Source organism: Phytophthora infestans, genomic scaffold (assembly GCF_000142945.1).
Source record: "Phytophthora infestans T30-4 supercont1.8 genomic scaffold, whole genome shotgun sequence".
NCBI lineage: Eukaryota > Oomycota > Peronosporomycetes > Peronosporales > Peronosporaceae > Phytophthora > Phytophthora infestans.
The window spans coordinates 1939829-1956942 of NW_003303751.1; the positions used below are offsets into that span (position 1 = coordinate 1939829).

The following is a 17114-nucleotide window of genomic DNA, read 5'->3' on the forward strand; positions in this document are numbered from 1 at the left end:
TCCTTTGCGCGTGGACGCCGCTGTGGCGAGCTCCGGCGCCGATACAAGCGACATAGGACCGATCGATGAAGTGTCTGCATCTGTCATCGGAGTTGTAGGGCAATCTGAAGCCTGGGGGACGGCAGACGACGAGGATGGCTGGATGCCCAAGCCTGCACGCCTTCACTCTGGCCGCACGCGGTCCTGCGCTGTATGCTTCGCGCCATTACAGTACACATCAGCTACCAGTTGGGACGACTTTCTACAGAGCGAGGAATATCTTCGCCAGCTGCAAGCTAACGTCCTGCAGGACGCCTTTATCTCTTCGCTCATCTGCGGCGAAAACACAGCAGGTGATCTGCCTACGGAGCATCGGATGCACAAGAACAGAAAGCTCAAATGTCGTCAGAGTGTGGCAGACTACAGGAACATGACGGGCGCCGGAGTTGTAGACAAATCTGGCACGGAGAAAGGATCCATCCGGACGCTCGAGGAGATGCTCATTGAGGCATTACCCACTCCAGTCTTCACCCACGTGTTGGAAAGGAGACTAGCTGTGATCTCTCACAGCACAAACATAGCCTGTGAGCTTATGAGTCATGACGGAGTGAAGAAGATCCCAAGACCAGTGGAAACAGCCCCAGGGAACGAGGAATTGCACCATTTAGCTATCCACACACTCGGCGCGCTACTGGGGGCGTTCGATTACAATAGCCCACAAGCTTTACGGTCTTTTGAAGAGCTGTCACAGCTGTTAACGTGCTTCCCAGTGCTGTCGTTGTTCTCGTTCTGGAGTCCAATGAAGAAGCCACCGGATAAAGTGTTGCTGTTTGATAAAGACAAGGTGGCAGCTTCATCTGTGACGTCCAGTTCGGACTCGCATGGAGCTTATGGTGCAGTAGACGGAGTGGACAATACCTTCTGGCAGTCCCAACCGAGACCAGGCGCTGTGTACTTTGTGGTGGAGTCGACGGAGCTCGAGAAGGTGACGTCTATCGCTATTCATTGGCACATGAAGTACGTACCGCAAACTGTCAGCGTGCAGTACCGTACTGAGGGGAGCGACAGTTTTATTCAGCTGGCAGGAGACCGAAGTGTCTCTCTGTCTAGCCCCACTGTGATGGAAACAAGCTTCCCACCGTCATGCCAAGAAGTGCAGATTGTCATGACCGGGACGCCGGCTTCGAACCGTAATGGCACGTACGCGATTGAGCACTTGCGCTTCAAAATGCCCGCTCCTGGATCTCTATTCGCCGACCCCAAGGCAACAGTTAGTGCTATTGCGTATTGGCTTCTGGGTGCACTGGAGAATGCCGACGAGGTCATGGCGACAGAAGCCATTGGCGCTCTTAGAGCTTGGGCGCTGTCAACGTCATCACTTGAAGTTACGTTGCTGTTCGTGGATCTGCTGTTGCGCTTCGATGCCGACCAAGACCCACGACGATCTAGAATTGCAACGCTCGCACTGGAGCAAGGACGACTATTGCTGAAGGGCATTAACGCATATCATCGGGAAGAATCCCAGCGATTGACGCACGAAGGAGACAAGGTCGCTTTTGGAGACGTTCGCAGAGTTGCCGCCGTGTTCGAGTCTTCGGTTTGCTCTACGGGTGTAGTAGTCGAGGATGGAGGGCTTGTTGTAAGGACGCGGGAAACGAGCTACCAGTACGCAGCTGTGAACTGCGGCATCTCGTCGGGAAAAGCGTCGTGGAAATTCCGTCTTGATACAGACACGCAAGACGATGAGATGACATGCTTTGGAGCTGCTATACTCCCTGTGACGGTGAACGGTTATGATTCGTCCCCCAGTCTTTGGATGCTTCGAGGGTACAATGGCAATCTGTACGCTCGTGGACACAAATTAAATCGAACTATCGGTAAAGTGCATCCTGGCGACATAGTTCAAGTCGATATTGACTTGAGCGAAGGCACGCTGGCGTACAAGATCAATGGAACGGATTACGGCGTCGTATTTACGGATCTAGCTGGCCATGAAGTACATCCTGCTGTATCGTTCTATGGCTCTGGGAAGGTCATTACTCTACTTGGAGTCACGAAATGGGACTGTGCTGGCTCCGGACCAGCTGACGTTGACCCCGTGTTTCTATCGAGTATGAGAGAGCACCATTTCTCTGTTGGATATGGAACGTTAGGGAAGGGAAATCAGTTGGGGTATGCGAGCAACGGAGACCCCAACACGCTATCAGGAAATGCACCTCCTACCGGCAGCACTTCAATTCACATCAACGGCGAGGCTAAGCAGCGGTGCTTGTCGACTCACCCACCGTCTCATGGCGACGCCTACGTGATATACGACTTGTCTGAAGCGTATCATGCGATCAAAGGCGCAGTTGCTATCAACGATGACACACGCTACGAGATCCTCCAGAATCGCGGCGTCTCGGTCGTATTCAAGATCGTAGGCGACGATAAAGTGCTGTGGCAGTCAAAGCAGCTGTCTGAAACGCACCAGAACGAGGCGTTCGATGTGAACGTGGACGAGGTGCGCATGCTGGAGCTGCGGGTGTCATGTTCTGGCTCGAATCACTGCGCACATGCTGTCTGGGTCGACCCTTGCTTGCATCCTATCGAGGAGTGGGCATGCTCAAATTGCTCCTTTGTCAACAGAGGATTCTCAAAAGCCTGTACGGTCTGCAGAAAGGGGACTCGTGATGAAAGCTCGACTTCAGAAGACGTGGCAGCCTTGGAATATGTGGCTAGCAAAGGAATATCGACGGCGTTCAAGAGCGAAGACGACGCTCAGAAGGCGGAATCTCTCGGAGATCTCGGCACTGCAATCATCAGCCAAATCTACGATTTATACCAACGTCAATTGGAGCCATCAAAAGCATCTTTGAAGCCCTCCATCCAGTTTGAGGAACCGTTCTGCCGTCAGCCGAACAAGGAAGTATTTGTCTTACTACTCGCCATTCTTCAGCGGTATCATGCTCAATGCAGCTCTTCTGGAGAAGATGTGGATACACGACTCGTCCGCGACGGCTGTGTGCACATTCTGGGGATTATTAGTGCCAATTTGGAGAGTATTGGACGTCATGACGTGAAGGATCCCGCGACGGAACTGGGCGTGTCGTCTGACTTGGTTGCCGATCTACGACAGGAGCTTGAAGCTATTGCACGTATTCGCGAAGAATCTGGAGCGTCAGACGATAGTTTGACAAGTGATATCGACATGGCGGCGGCGCAGACGATCGTGGCTGGCATCACGGTGTTGTATCCGTCTGCGCTGGATAAACTGGAGCTGCTACTCCAGCTGCTGCGGCTGTACATGCAACGCCCACTTGATGCTACTTCAGCCAGCTACTTCGTCTTAGCATCGGTGATGAAGCTACTGGCTGCTCCAGGTCCTGATGGAATCCTGACTTTCATGCCTTTTATGGCCACCGAGATTGCTAAGAGCAGAGGAGCGAGTGTCCAGGCTACCGAAGAAGCTCCATGGCTCGCTGCAGTGACAGAAACCATAGGGCTCCTCATGCAGGTCGTGGTGAACGATCACCGTCGACAACTTGCAAGTGACAATGACAGCACTTCACACGACCCAACTGCGAATACCGATGGGCTATCCGATGAGGCTATCAGTCTGCTGAAGACATACCAGCTCTACCTGCTCTCAGAGGCTGTAGAGTCGACGAAGACGAATGCAATCGAGGACGACCCAGACAGTCCGAGAGACGCGAACGAGTTGAGAGCAAAGCTGCAACGACGAGTTCAAGTCCAGGAAGCAACGACCCAATTCGGGTTTCTATCTCTGAACGCGTATCGAGATCTGGCTGACAGTATCGTCGCTTGTCAGGCTGATGAATCCTTTCTGCTTAACCAGTCTGCAGCCGCGCGTCAGGCCAGCGTTCGGTCGTATAAGATTCCGCTGCTGTCGGAGGTTCTCCCGTGGTTTGTGGCATGTCTTTGCCTGTTACGACGTCAAACATGGCTCGCTCGACCGATACTTCCAGCGGTTGTAAGGCTGCTCGAAGCGCTGGACCACTACTGCTCGGAGTCGCAGATTGCGAGCAAGTCTGCGCATCGATTTCAGCAGTTGGAGTCCCACCAGAAGGCGCGATTGATTGAATCGCACGAGATGGAGCGTGCTGCTGCGCTTGAAAGAGACCCGAGCTTCCGATCGCACACATCCAAGCGGCTGTACAACGTGTTCCATCAGCTGTACACCGGAGAAAAGGACCATTTCGAAGGCCAGATTGGGTTCCAGTTCGAAGCGACCAGTTCGTTTAGCATCGTCGCATTGGGTCGCTCTGTCAATCCTACCAGAAACGGTGGACGACTCACGCGCGAACACACAATTCGGCTGTGGGAAGAGGGATCGCAGCTACTTGTTGCTCACGCAAGAGTCGGTGGAAGCTCCAAGAAAGACGCTATAGGGTATGCATTGGAGATGCTCGCAAGTCCTGCGAGGATCACACAAGGGAAGCTGTATCGCTTGACGACTCAGGAGTTCGCGAACGGAGGAGACCCGTGGTACAAGAAAGAGAACCTGCCCGATGAAGAATACGACGAGTCCTTCATCAGGATCTTGCGCGACTGCTACGCATCGGGCTCTGTTGGTTTCCCTGGATCTCAGAACATGATGGGAGCTGCGTACGGTGTGCCGACGTTCTTGGTACAGGACGAGACTCCCTTGGCCAGTCTGCCACGGTTTATCCCTCCGCACGGCTGCTTGCCACTACGATTCAACACGAACAAGAAGCTGAACTCGGTCTGCATCAGCCACGCGGGGACTTCAGCTTACGCGAAAGATGGCGCCGATACCTGGCGAACTTGTCTGCTGCGAACGGCGTTTCTTCATGGCGTGCATTCCGTGGATTTCGCGCTCAAATGCTCGCGTGCTGGAGGTACAGTCTCAGGTCATATATGCGTTGGCGTGGATTGGCGACGGCCGCAGAGCGGGATCGTGGAGAATCTATCGAGCTACGAAACATTCGTGGGGGAAACACTAACGAGCATCGGGTGGATGCCTTCTATTGGTGCCGTTTGGGTACGAGGGACGCGGTACGACTACGGACCGAAGCTTCCAGTTGCTGCTGGCGATATCTTCACTGTTACTATCGACTACGACTCACAGCTGCTCTCGTTCGCGTACAATGGCAAGAATATTGGAGTGGCTGTCGGGCCTGGGGAGTTCGAGCCGCTTGGAACGATAATTGAGGGGCTACCTGAAGTGGTGACGGCTGGTGTGTCACTCTACGGAGCTCAAGATGTCGTTCACGTTCGTCCGTCGGGAATTGCGAGGTCAACGCTGTGTATTCATTGGCTGTTCGACTTGCACAACTCGCTTGCGTCTCTTGCAGGGCGTATTGCTAGCACACTTATCGCTGGCAATCCTATTGATGGCGCAGAGGAAGAACTGTTGCCGTGGCTACAGTCACCTCTGCTGAGTGGAGGCATCGCTGAGAGTTGTGCTAGTCAAGATCAATTCGGTATGCGCTGGAGTGATGCCTTACATGCGGATTATGCGCGCTATCCCTCGAATGAACAGGCTGCTGGAACTGGAACGTTAGCACAAAATGTCGAGAACAATGCTGTGCTGAGGAAGCGTGGCTCTGGTGGACGGCTACAAGCGGAAGCTGTTCGTCAGCACGACTCTGCGTTCTGGGAGAGCTGGACGACGGATATGACGGAGCGTGGCATCGTCCAGCTTATCATATCGTGGCTGGAGAAGCACAGCCCCGATCGTACCTTCTTGAGTCGACTTGGAAGGTTCCCGTCCTGTGAACGATGGATGTGTGCAGCTTTGATCATGCACGCTCCGTCGCATGTCCTCCAAGAAGTTCAAGCGATCGCTGCAGGAGCTGGCGCTAGTGCTACAGGCGAAGTGGTTGGAGCAGCGTTTTTCCTTGCCCATGCGGATCTAACCCCGTCGGACGACCTGATCCAAGTCTGGAAGCGCATCATAATGCTTCGCCACTGGCTGATCAAAGTGAGACAGGAATATCGCGCGAGACAAGCGGACGAACCTTCGCCGACCAATACATCGCCTCGAGATGAAGCTCGTGGGTTGACAGAGACGATGAAAGAGCCAAGTGACGACGCTAATGCAGTCAAGAGATGGAGGAACGAGATTAATTTGGAGGAAAGCGTGGTGATGCCCAGAACGTTCGATGATCTTGTGAAGCAGGTGATCCAACGAGCAGAGTTCCTGTGTAAGCTGGCACCGCCGTCAGAGGAAGCTGAGCGACTCAAAGGAGACTCACAGATGGCGCTATTTAATCTGGCGGAGAAGTGGAGTGCGCAAACAACGCCTCCATCGCTGCAGCCGATGCTTGAACGCTGGAAGACTCTAGGAGAAGCGGATAGTTCGAAGTGGTCGGGGATTGTGGATGTGCTGCGTGCTCAACATCGCTGGAGAGCTCGACGAGCCTCTATACATGGACATGTCGGGCCAGCGACTACTCTCCAGCCTACTGAAAGTGACGACAGCGCAGATGTCGAGGGCTCCGAGGACCTGGTGAGCAAGAAATACGACTACACGAACAGTTTTTCAGCCATGATGAAGGCATGCGAGCTGTATATCCGTGATGGGACTGGAGCTCCTCCTGAAGTGCTGTCTCTGTTGCTAGAGAGACGCCAACGACGATCAGATTCTCGACTCTTTGGACTTCAAGCGATGAAGAGCATCCTATCGCTGTTGTCTTACGATTCCGCCATCCACAACGCTCTGATATTCCTCCGCCCTGCCATGAGAGGGTTCACAGAGAGTGAGAAGGAGTCACGCGAGCTGAACGACGGCCAGATCGTCGCCGAGACCTTCCGAGCTACCGTCCGTCACCACTATTTGAAGGGACTGGAAGGCTGCAATCGCCAGACCATCGAGAGTGTTCAAAGTGCCTTCTGCGATCTCTACGGCTACTTGGCGCAGCTGCTCGGTGGGAGCTCGGGCCACTCTGTGTCGGATCCGCAGCTGAAACAAACGATTCTTTGTGCCTGGAGTCTGGACTTTGAGCCGCGCGACCATCAGTTCTTACTTGACACGGGAATGCTGTCCAAGCTGCAAGAAGTGTTTTCCATTAGCTCGGTTCTGCGCGAGGCTGTGGCTAGTAACAGCTCCTCGAGTCTGTCGTGTAGCTCCGCGCGTGAGTACTCGAGCATCAACTGGCATCCTTTGTCCGAGGAATTCGTCCAGCAAGGTCTGCTACGCAGCGGATATATGACGAAACGAGATATGATCCGTCTACTGCATCGAGCTCCTCACTACGCGTGCTCCGCGGAATGGTGGAAGAAGAACGAACTTGATGTGGAGAGTACAACCAATGCAGTCCCGTTAACTGCTCGCCACACGGCGTCCTCACTGGCTCTACTCTATTCCGACATGCTGGGTCGACTGCAACAGAAGTTACTCGGCCCGCCACCTCGTACGCACACTGCGAGAGTACTTCTCTTCGGTGCTAAGGTAGCACCAGTCACTGGACGTGGAGCCCAGGCATCATCTAATCCGAAGCCAGACGAAGTGAGTTACGTCGAGACGCCAGCATTGGGCGAAGCGAAAGACTTTACTATCGAGATGTGGATATTCCCGACGGAGCTGACTGGATGTCAAGCCTTGCGATGTGATAATGGCGTGCACAATGGCAGCGTTTATCTGGAATTAATTGGTCGACACTTGCAGCTAGCGATTCCAGGCAACTTCCCACGTGAACGGCTGTTTAGCTCGTACCCATTCCGGTCCTTCGAGTGGACGCATTGCGCTGTCGTTTACAACTCAAGCGAGAAACGCATCCAGCTGCTCGTAAACGGAGCTGTGGTTGAGCAAATGGCGTATGAACGTGTGTGCAGCATTATAAACTTCCGCGATTCTCGACTCGGGTGCTGGATGAGTGAGGTGGACGCACAAGGCGCTGCACTCACGAACATCTCGGCCCAACGGAAGTTTAAAGGATCGATCGCTGAAGTTCGGATTTGGAGAGTATCGCGTACTCTTGGAGAGATCGCACAAGACTTCCAGCGCAGTGTTCCTTTAGTGCGTCCGACGGAGGCCTCCTTGTCCACGTCGCAAGTATTCTCCAGAGACATGATCGGTTTGTGGCATTTGACAGAAGGAGAAGGAATCTGCGGCTACGACTGCGCTCCTGAGTTGAAAGCAGCGACGGAAGATCTTGAAGCAAGAGGGTTCACCTCCACAATCGCACACTGTCGCTGGGTTCCTTCGAGTATCCCCGTCTTCGCAAATGACGCTGTGGACAACATGTCATCGAGTGAATGGAGTCGAGTCGTGGCGTGTCTTTCTTCCTTCCAGCGAACAGTTCGATCGTGGTATTCGAGTCAGTTTAACGAGTCCGCGAAGCTCTCGAAGCTGGTCTGTGAACACGACGAACGTGTTGCTATCCACAAGTGGAGTCAGTTATCTCGAAGTGATGGCGATGACGGTGTGGACTTGTCCGACAGTGATGACGCGTATTTGAGTGGCCAAACGGATGCAACGCAGAGCCAGCTAATGGATGCGACTACGAGTAAGCTTCTGGCTCAGTGGAGTTCTTGTACAGACGAGCAGATGATTATTCACAAGCAAACGAGAAGATGCGCGTGGGTTGTGTTCCGCTTCTTGGCGTCCACAGGAATCAGCGGTGCGTACGAGAGACGCGAGGGAGAAGCCAAGTCCGTTGCTGCAGTGGCAAAACTCAAGCGGAAGCAGCGACTTCAGAAGACTGGGAGTTCCAGTAATGTCATGTCTTCTGTTGGAAGTTCGGACGTGATACGTGCTTCGAGTTCGGGCTTTACCGATGACGACGCTGCTGCTCGCACAGCTGAAGCTGCAAGCGACGCAGCCAAGAGTGCAGCGACGAACAGAGAGCTGGAAGAGCCTGTGCTTCAGACGTTGTGGTTCTCCAAAGAATTCCATCGAAAAGTGTTCGAAGTTCTCGAGAAGGAGTTGATCCAAGGCAAAGAGTTAACTGAAGAAGCCGAAGGGCTGACGCGTGCTCAACGGATGCTTCGTTCCGTGTCTACGCCAGTTCAAAAGCGCGGTGCAAGTCTTCGTCAGTATCCAAGTGACGTCGCGCATGGGAAATCTGGCTTTGTCAACGTCCACCATGGCCCGAGTGACTTAACAGGAGACAGCGACGTGCTGGAGCCTCTGGAAGTCGAGACGCACTTGTTCGGGGTGTTGTTGTTCTTGCTTTCCCAAAGCCAGCAATCACCAGCGATAACGCATCTGGTGCGTGCTCATATGCTTCGAGGGCTGCTGGAAATGCTCCGTCTAGCGTCTCCTCGTTCGCAGCGCGTCGTCAAGCTTCTTCTGCGCCGAATCTGCTGCAGTGGCAGTGTCAAACCGTCCGATGTTGGCGCCATTCTCGGCTCCGAGTCTGTACTAATTGACTTGCTACTGGACCAAGTAGCCGAGTCCGTGTGTAGCACAGCTGCACCGATGGCGACCCATGCAGTCAGCGTCCCGGCAAGCAGCGCGTTGGTCGGAACGGACAGCTTCATGGCGTCCACCGAGTCGTTAAGCAACCCGATCGGGTTCCATTCTGGTCAGATCTCGCTAGTCGTGGCGTCAGAAAGTGTGGCGTTATTACGACGACTATTGATGGAGAAACAATGGCAGCATGGCGTTGCAGAGAACTTGTGCAACGCAATTCGCAACATCACGCCGATTCTGGCTAGGAAGAAATCCGGCCCACCAGTTGACGCGAGAGCAAGCGCAGACCCGTCGGATATTCGCCTGAGAGCTGCAATTAGCCGAGCGGTGGGCGCTCTTTGCGTCCTTGGCTCCCACTCGGACTGCATTCGAATTGGTGGGAAAGTGGCTGTCGCTGCTCAAGGAGCCAATGGAAACGGGGCGGATTTAAGTGCGGATGGCAGTGCGCAGTTGGTGAGCGCTACGTTGATCGAGATGAGCTCGCATGCCTCGACAGTCCGCGTCGCGTTCCACCCCACCACGTCAGGAGTGGACTTTGATCCTGGCCACAACGTTCAAGACGTCGAGTTGTCGTCGTTGTCGCCGACCGAAGAGATCTGCTTGCCTCCCACGGCAGCTCCACTTACGCTCGACATGATGCCGGTGATTCTACAGCTCGCATCCTTGGACGAGACGAGTGTCTTGACTGACTTCGACAGCTTATGGAGACTGCAGATCCGGTCGCGTGCGCTGTTGGCTCTGGAAGCTCTGCTGCGTAACTCGCTGGATGTGACCAAGAGCTTCGTGCACGACACGTTGGCGCAGAATCTTCTTCGGTCTGCATTGACTCCGATCAGTCTCAACAGCTTTGTGAGTTTGCCTTTGCTACAGGAGAGAGGTCGGATGATTCTGTGTCGATTGATCGAGTCTTCTACGCCACTTGGAGGCGCCATGTTTCACGGCCTAAAGGAGCCGACAGCGCCGGCATTTGCAGCCTCCGAGTCGACCACTATCGCTGGAGTGGAAGCTAATGACGATCCCGCGGAAGAAGAAACAGAAGCTCATCGTGTTCGCAGAGGGTTCGCGTCCACTTTGGCTGCTATGGGCTTTGAGTTTGAGTTGTGCATGGCAGCGTTGGAACACTCTCGGGACGACCCGAACTTGGCGGTGGAATGGCTCATGGGCGACGGAGCAGCCACGTACCAGGAGCGGCAAGAAGCGCAGCGTCTAGCGCAGGCTAGTATTGCGGCGCACGAGTTAGCGGAAGGCGAAGGAGGGCCGGGGCTTACACTTGAAGTGAAGGCGGCAGAGCTTCAGAATATCTCTGGGATGCCATACTGTCTTGCCTTTTGTGCACTGGAGCTGTCGAATAGTGACCCGAACCGCGCCATGGAGTGGCTGATGGAGCACGGCAGCAATTACGCTGAGAAATTCGACTCGCTTGACCTGCTGACGGACTCTTTCTCGGCTGCTAGGACGGTTGTCCTGGAAGACCGCGCTGCTATGGAAGAAATCGACCAACCCGACCCACTGGTGATTACTTCTGGTCGTCAGGACGCCATCGCGGCGGAGTTTTTGGGCTCCGCTGCATCCACGAGAAACGCCGAGTTGGCTTACGCTCCCAATGTCGACGCGATGGCTGTGACGCTCGCTCCGATCTTGGCTCCCGGGCCAGTCAAGCTCAGCTCTACTACAGCAGCACGTGACGCGAGTTTGACTGCGTTCTCGCCACTGGATCCCGAGTATTTGACCCCGAACGTTCTTCTCACGGTGGCCAGCGACGTTGGACCTGTCCAGCGACTAGCAACTAGCGGTCGAACTGGAATTTACCGACGCTATTCCCCCGACGACGGCGTGCTGATCACGTTTCTGAACACTGAGTCTGGCGCGTATGAAGACGAGTGGCATTTCCCACGCGACTTGCGCCGTATCGTGAGGATCTACGATGAGCCACTGGAGAGTGTAGAGAGCATTCATCGCGTCGCACTGAGGACGGAAAACGCGCTCTCCACGTACTATGCCAGGCGCGCCGTCACAGCGCTACTCTGCGCTTTTAACTCGGTTGGAACCTCCACATCCGACGTGCCAGCAGGGCAAGATCTCGAAGATAAGCCGCCGGTAGTGCCCTCCACGTTTTCAAGCGACATTCTAAATGTGGTTGGAGGTCCGCGCCAGTTTGTTAGCCTGTTGAAGATGGTGGCAGCATCGGAGATGAATGCTGCCCAGCACACGGAGGTGGAACCGAAGACTGCGAGGACTTCAGCGAGTGGGAGTGATAAGGCTGACTCCAGCGAACAACCTCTGTCTTTATTGACGAGTCTGCAGACGATTACGTTGCGAATGCTCCGGGAGGAAGCACGCGCTGACAAGTCTGACGTGGCTCGATCTCGTCCTATCCGAGTGCCATCCAGTGACCACGTACTGCCTACTTCTGTCCCTGGCGTTCCAGAGCACGACGAAGATGACGATGACGAGGATCTGAGTCGAGCGATTGCTATGTCCACCGAACAACTGCAGCCACGTCCTGCCCAGGGATTGCATCTAGAAGAGGAGAAGAGCGACGAATCTGTCCGACACATGAGAAGAACTCGTCAGCCTTCAGATACCGAAGCGCAAGAGGTCGCAAGTGCGTATCTGGGTGGTGGGATGGATGACCACGACGGCTTGCTGTCCAGTGTGCTAGTCAAGGAATGCGTCAGTCACTTTGTGGAGTCTACACGGATGGCAGGAGACGGCGCCGAGACGTCAGCAGTGCAGGAGTTCCAGTCGTTGCACTCGTACTTTGGTCGATGCGAATACGCTCGCGCTGTCAGCATCGACAGTTCGTATCGCTGCTTACGTATCGTGTTCGACCATCGCTGCCACTTGGGAGCGAAAGCCAAGCTGACATTCTTTGCGGACCCGGAATGCGAAGATCGTATCGGTGTCGTGGACAACGCGATGACGACGTCGGGTCACCTACTTCCGGACCTTATCATCCATTCGCACCAGTTCTGGTTCCGCTTCTCGGCATCCGAAGAGAACGCCACGCAGGATCATGGCTACGGATATCGCTTCCAAGTCAAGCCGATGGCGAATATCCGCTGGACGAAAGAGACCGAGGTGTTGGCGAGTCCTTCGTTGGAGTGGGCGTGCTGGATATTGGAGTTGTTACTTAACGATGCGATCGAGCTCGTCGCTCATGGAGCTGTGCATAACCGCCGAGTCTACGGCGCACTTGTGCGTTATCTGCGCTCACCTGGAGCTCCATTTAAAGGGCGAGTGGTGCGCTTACTACAGCAATTACTGCACAATCCCGAGCTGTTCCCAGCAGACGAAGTTCCAGAACTGAATGCGTTGGAATCGATCTCTCGACTGGCTTTGACGCGTGCAGAAGTTGATCGAGCGAGTGGCAAGGTGTTCCTCTCCGCTCACATGTTGCAGCTGGTGGAGCTTTCTATGATGATATCGTCAGCGTCGACGATCTTCAAGTGCAAGCTTGATGGGGCAAGTGCTGCGTCTCCGATTCTAACAACCCCGTTCGATTTGCCAGTACCTTTCGAGCGGAAACGTGTGCGTGACAGTCTCAACGACGTGGCAGAGCTCACGAGATTCTTGCTGGGCCAAACCGCACGTCTTCCTCAACATATATTGGTTGCTATCTGGCTGGAAGTCTACGGATCGTCGGCAGTCATCGAGACTTCGCATCCGTATGCTGCTGGGACGCCGTTAAGTGGCCTCGTGGCGTTTGAAGGCGCGCAAGCTCTTCGGTTAACGTTCGACTCTCGCTGTTCTCTCGCTCCCGGTCAAGGACAAGCAATGTCGCGACTGGAACTCGCTTCGTTTACGCTGATCCCCCGAGAAGATGGTGGCGAACCTTCAAAGGAAATCCGTAGTAACCGGACTTATGCGGGGGAGAGTGGCTGGCCCGAAGGCCCCATCGCTCATGACGGCAACAACCTCGAGTACACGTTCTCTGCGGACGAAAATGCAGGCGATTACTTCGGCTTTGCAGCAACGATAAGTGCTCTCGGTATCCCCAAGGAGAAGCAGATAGCGCGCGCGACAGTACAAGACATGGATCTTCTTCTTGAGAAGCTGGTCTCGATGCAAGCTAACCGTGATGACGGGCAGGGCTGGACTCAAGACATGGACTTGCAGCTTGTGGACTGGGTGAACAATCACGTGGAACCTAGCGCGTCGCTGTCATCGACCACGCCAGCAACTACGAGGCATTCAGTCGACCTACAACCAGCAGATATCAAGCTGGACAAAACGCTAGACGGCCTGAGATGCTCACAGCTACTGACCCTGTCACTGGAGTCACTGCAGCTTCGGTTTGCGTTGCTCAAGTACCTGAACTTGAGTCTCCATCACTGCTTACCGCTGCTGGACCTGCGCGATACAAAGTCCGCCTGGACGATCGCATACCGACTGCGGCAACTGAGTCACTGCGTCTTCTTCGACGTCAAAGGTGCGCTCGTGGAGGCTGCAGTGGAGGCCACGAACGTCCCAGGAGAGACTTCTGGCAGCTCGCAACAGACGGCACGTATCACTTTGGACCGGATGCAGGCGCTGGAGTCACGAGATGACCGCGAGGTGGAGCCGTCTGTGTCCGAGTGTTTCTTCGCACAGGCGTTCCGTCAACTACACGCCGTGGACCCAGCACTACTGAGACGTCAAATCGACAGCAAAGGTCGCTTGTTCAGCGTCAAGTTCCGTGGCGAAGAAGGCGTGGACTGGGGTGGAGTGTACCGCGAAGGAGCCACGTCCATGGTGGACGACTTGTTCTCTCCATACTTCAGCTTGTTCGTCTTGTGTCCTAACGGTCAGCACGACACTGGCAACAACCGGGGAATGTATCTGCCCAACCCGAAGTGCACGTCTCCAGTGGCCATGCAGATGTTCGCGTTTGTAGGCCAACTACTCGGCATCTCGCTGCGTACTCACGGCGACTTCCCCTTCATGTTGCCGTCTCTGGTGTGGAAGCAATTACTGGGCCAGACACTCACGCGCGCTGATCTCGAGGACACGGACGCCATGTTCATCCAGATGCTGGACGGGATCGCCAACTGCGAGAACGATGGCATCTCAACCGAAGACGAGTTCGCCACGGCTTTCGCTGGTCTCGAGCTGCGCTTCACGGCCTCGTCGTGCACTGGAGAGGAGATTGAGCTGGTCCTAGGCGGTCGCCAGCTCACCGTCGAGTTCCACAACCGCTTGGAGTATTGTCGACTAGCAGAACGGGCGCGTTTAGACGAATGTAGTGCACAGGTGACTGCGATGGCTCGAGGGTTCGCCACGCTCTTCCCTCGACGTGTGTTGACTCTATTGACATGGCAGGAGCTCGAGATCCTCGCGTGTGGCTCGCCGAAGATCGACTTGGATCTCTGGAAACGCCACACACGCTACGATGGCTACGCTGAGGACGATCTGACGGTGCAGCTCTTCTGGGAGGCGCTGGCTGAGTTCTCAGACGAGCAACGGGCTGACTTTGTTCGCTTCGCATGGGGTCGCAGTCGTCTACCGCGTGGCAAGTGGCCGCAGCCGTTCAAATTGTCCAAGAAAGGAGGACGCGATGCCACACGTAGTCTACCCGTGGCCCACACGTGCTTCTTCTCGGTCGAACTACCGCCCTACACGTCACTGGAAATTATGCGCTCCATGCTGCTTGCTACCATCACATTCGGTCTTGGTGGCATCCTCATGGCTTGATTTTTTTTAATCTATAGTAGTAAGAAAAAAAATAACATAAGAGAACAATAATCACTTACTTGACTCCTGTTTTTGGTTCATTGTCATCATCTCAGTGGATAATTGTGTATCTGTTCTGCCGCTTTGCAGCGTCTTTGAATTTACACGCGCTTGAAGTTGTCAAGTCCGCTGCCTACAATACTGCAGCTCTCCACCTTCATGGCCTGCTGCACAGCCTCGTGGTTGAACTCCGTCGACGGCAGCACAACCTGCGCGCTCTGACCGATAGCAGCGAGAGGGCCGAGAGACAGACCAGTCTCCTCGCCAGTCAGTAGGATCTTGTCCGTCGCAGTCAAGTTCAGGCTGTATTATGATAATAAAATTTAAATAAAGGTAAAAAAAAATAAACAGCTTCAACTTCGCACCTTTTGGCCAGCGTCTCAGCGCGCTTCAGCACATCACCGTGAGTGAGCACCGCGCTCTTCTTGGGATTCTGTCCCTCCACCTCTAAACATGACAGGAAAAAACAGTTATCTACTATAGCCTCTGTAACTTTATAAATGTCGTACTTGAATACGTGACTGCAAGCGGCGTCTTGTCGTTGAGCGTCTTGGTCACGGCCTTCATGGCGTACGGCTCGGGGCTGTTGACCATCATTCCATTGAGGTTGACCATCCCCTCCACCGGCTTCCAGCTCGTAGTGATGACGCTGTGCAGGTGGCGGAAGTTCTTGGGACGGAACACCTCCATGCGTTCGCGGACTAACAAAATATCAAATGTCACAGACTGTCAGCTCTCTATCGTTGTATACGACTTCAACGCATGCAGTCTCACAGGTAGCCAGCTCCGGGAAGAGGTTCTGCACGATCTCGGTCTGGTTGCGACCTGCCTGCTTAGGCTCGAACACAAGGCCACTGGCCTTGCTGTCCTGCAGGATGAAGGCGAGTTCCTCGGCCTTGGACACTTCGGGCTCAATCACAGCCAGCGTCAGACCCGCGCGAGCTGCAGCCAGATGCGTCAGCACGTTCTCGACGCTGTTGGGAAGCCAAACGGCCACCACATCACCACGCTGGAACTGCAGGTCCAGGAAGCCGTTGGCCAGCTCGTCCACCGAAGCGTTGAGCTCCTTGAAGCTCCAGCGAATGTCCTGGGTAACGCTACGCAGCGCCTCCTTGTGTGGAAGACGGGCCACCGCCTCGTCCAGGGTAGCGCCCACCGTGCTAGCGGCGCGGACGCCCATGGCCGCGCGCGTTAGGCCCTTGGAGCGAACGAGAGCGAGCATCCTATGTACCCTGTAGTGTCACCCCCGGAAAATGAGCGGCTCCGATAGAGTTGTGACGTACACAACATTGTGTACGATACACAGGGCCATTTTAGGCAATTGTGAGAAAGAGAAATGCTCGTGCCTGTGGTGGTGGACGCAGCGGCAAAAGAGTGGAGTTTGCTGGAGTTTCAGGGCGATTTGATACCGGGAGACGGCGCCGAGAAGACCGATCTACGCGGACTTGACGTGGGCACACTGCGCTATGGCCAAGGTGGCGAAATTACGCTGCGTATTGGCAACCACGTGCTAGCTGGAAAATTTGCCAAGCTGCCCAAGCCATTTGCAATTTTACAGAAAGACGGCGGTAATGATGGAGACGTGGTCATGACAGAAGAGGGAAACGATGCAACTAGGCAGACCAAGTACGAAGTGGTGGGAATCGCCCGCACACGCGTCGTGTTCACATCCAGACCCAAGCCCGTTCTGGACTAATAAATAGACCGTCGTACTTTAAAATAGAAAATAAACTGTCGCAGTGTTTGAAGTGTTGCTGTAACAAACACCTACCCTTTCGCTCGCAACTTGGCTTCAAATACTCAAGGTTGGAGGCAACAATTTCGGTATTTCTAATGTCCATGAAAACTACCAGCTCGATTTCCAAATTGGCCTTACTAGGCATCGAGCTGGCAAATTTTTTCTAGATGTCCGAAAGCGACTAGTTTTGAAGAGCAGTGAACGGTGTAGTACATGTATCTCCATTTATTCTTTAAAGTACCAGAAAAAGAATGTGCACTTAATTTAGTGTGAACACATGAATTCTACTGTTGATTTTGATTG

General features: G+C 54.4%; 2 protein-coding genes across 2 annotated transcripts; one reads left to right on the forward strand and one right to left on the reverse strand.

The window, feature by feature from the left end:
• Positions 1 to 142: 142 nt before the first annotated feature.
• Positions 143 to 15034, forward strand: PITG_06429 (HECT E3 ubiquitin ligase, putative; the record flags this gene model as incomplete). The annotated part of the gene is made up of 5 exons (XM_002998509.1): positions 143 to 2674; positions 2747 to 5926; positions 6080 to 7036; positions 7085 to 11716; positions 11891 to 15034. 5 exons carry the CDS (start codon positions 143 to 145, stop codon positions 15032 to 15034), a joined length of 14445 nt encoding a protein of 4814 aa, XP_002998555.1.
• A 140-nt stretch (positions 15035 to 15174) lies between these two features.
• On the reverse strand, positions 15175 to 16315 carry PITG_06430 (uncharacterized protein; the record flags this gene model as incomplete). Its single annotated transcript, XM_002998510.1, has 4 exons — positions 15175 to 15376; positions 15439 to 15520; positions 15583 to 15774; positions 15848 to 16315. The coding sequence occupies 4 exons, from the start codon at positions 16293 to 16295 to the stop codon at positions 15175 to 15177; spliced, it is 924 nt and encodes a 307-aa protein (XP_002998556.1).
• Between the last annotated feature and the right edge of the window lie 799 nt (positions 16316 to 17114).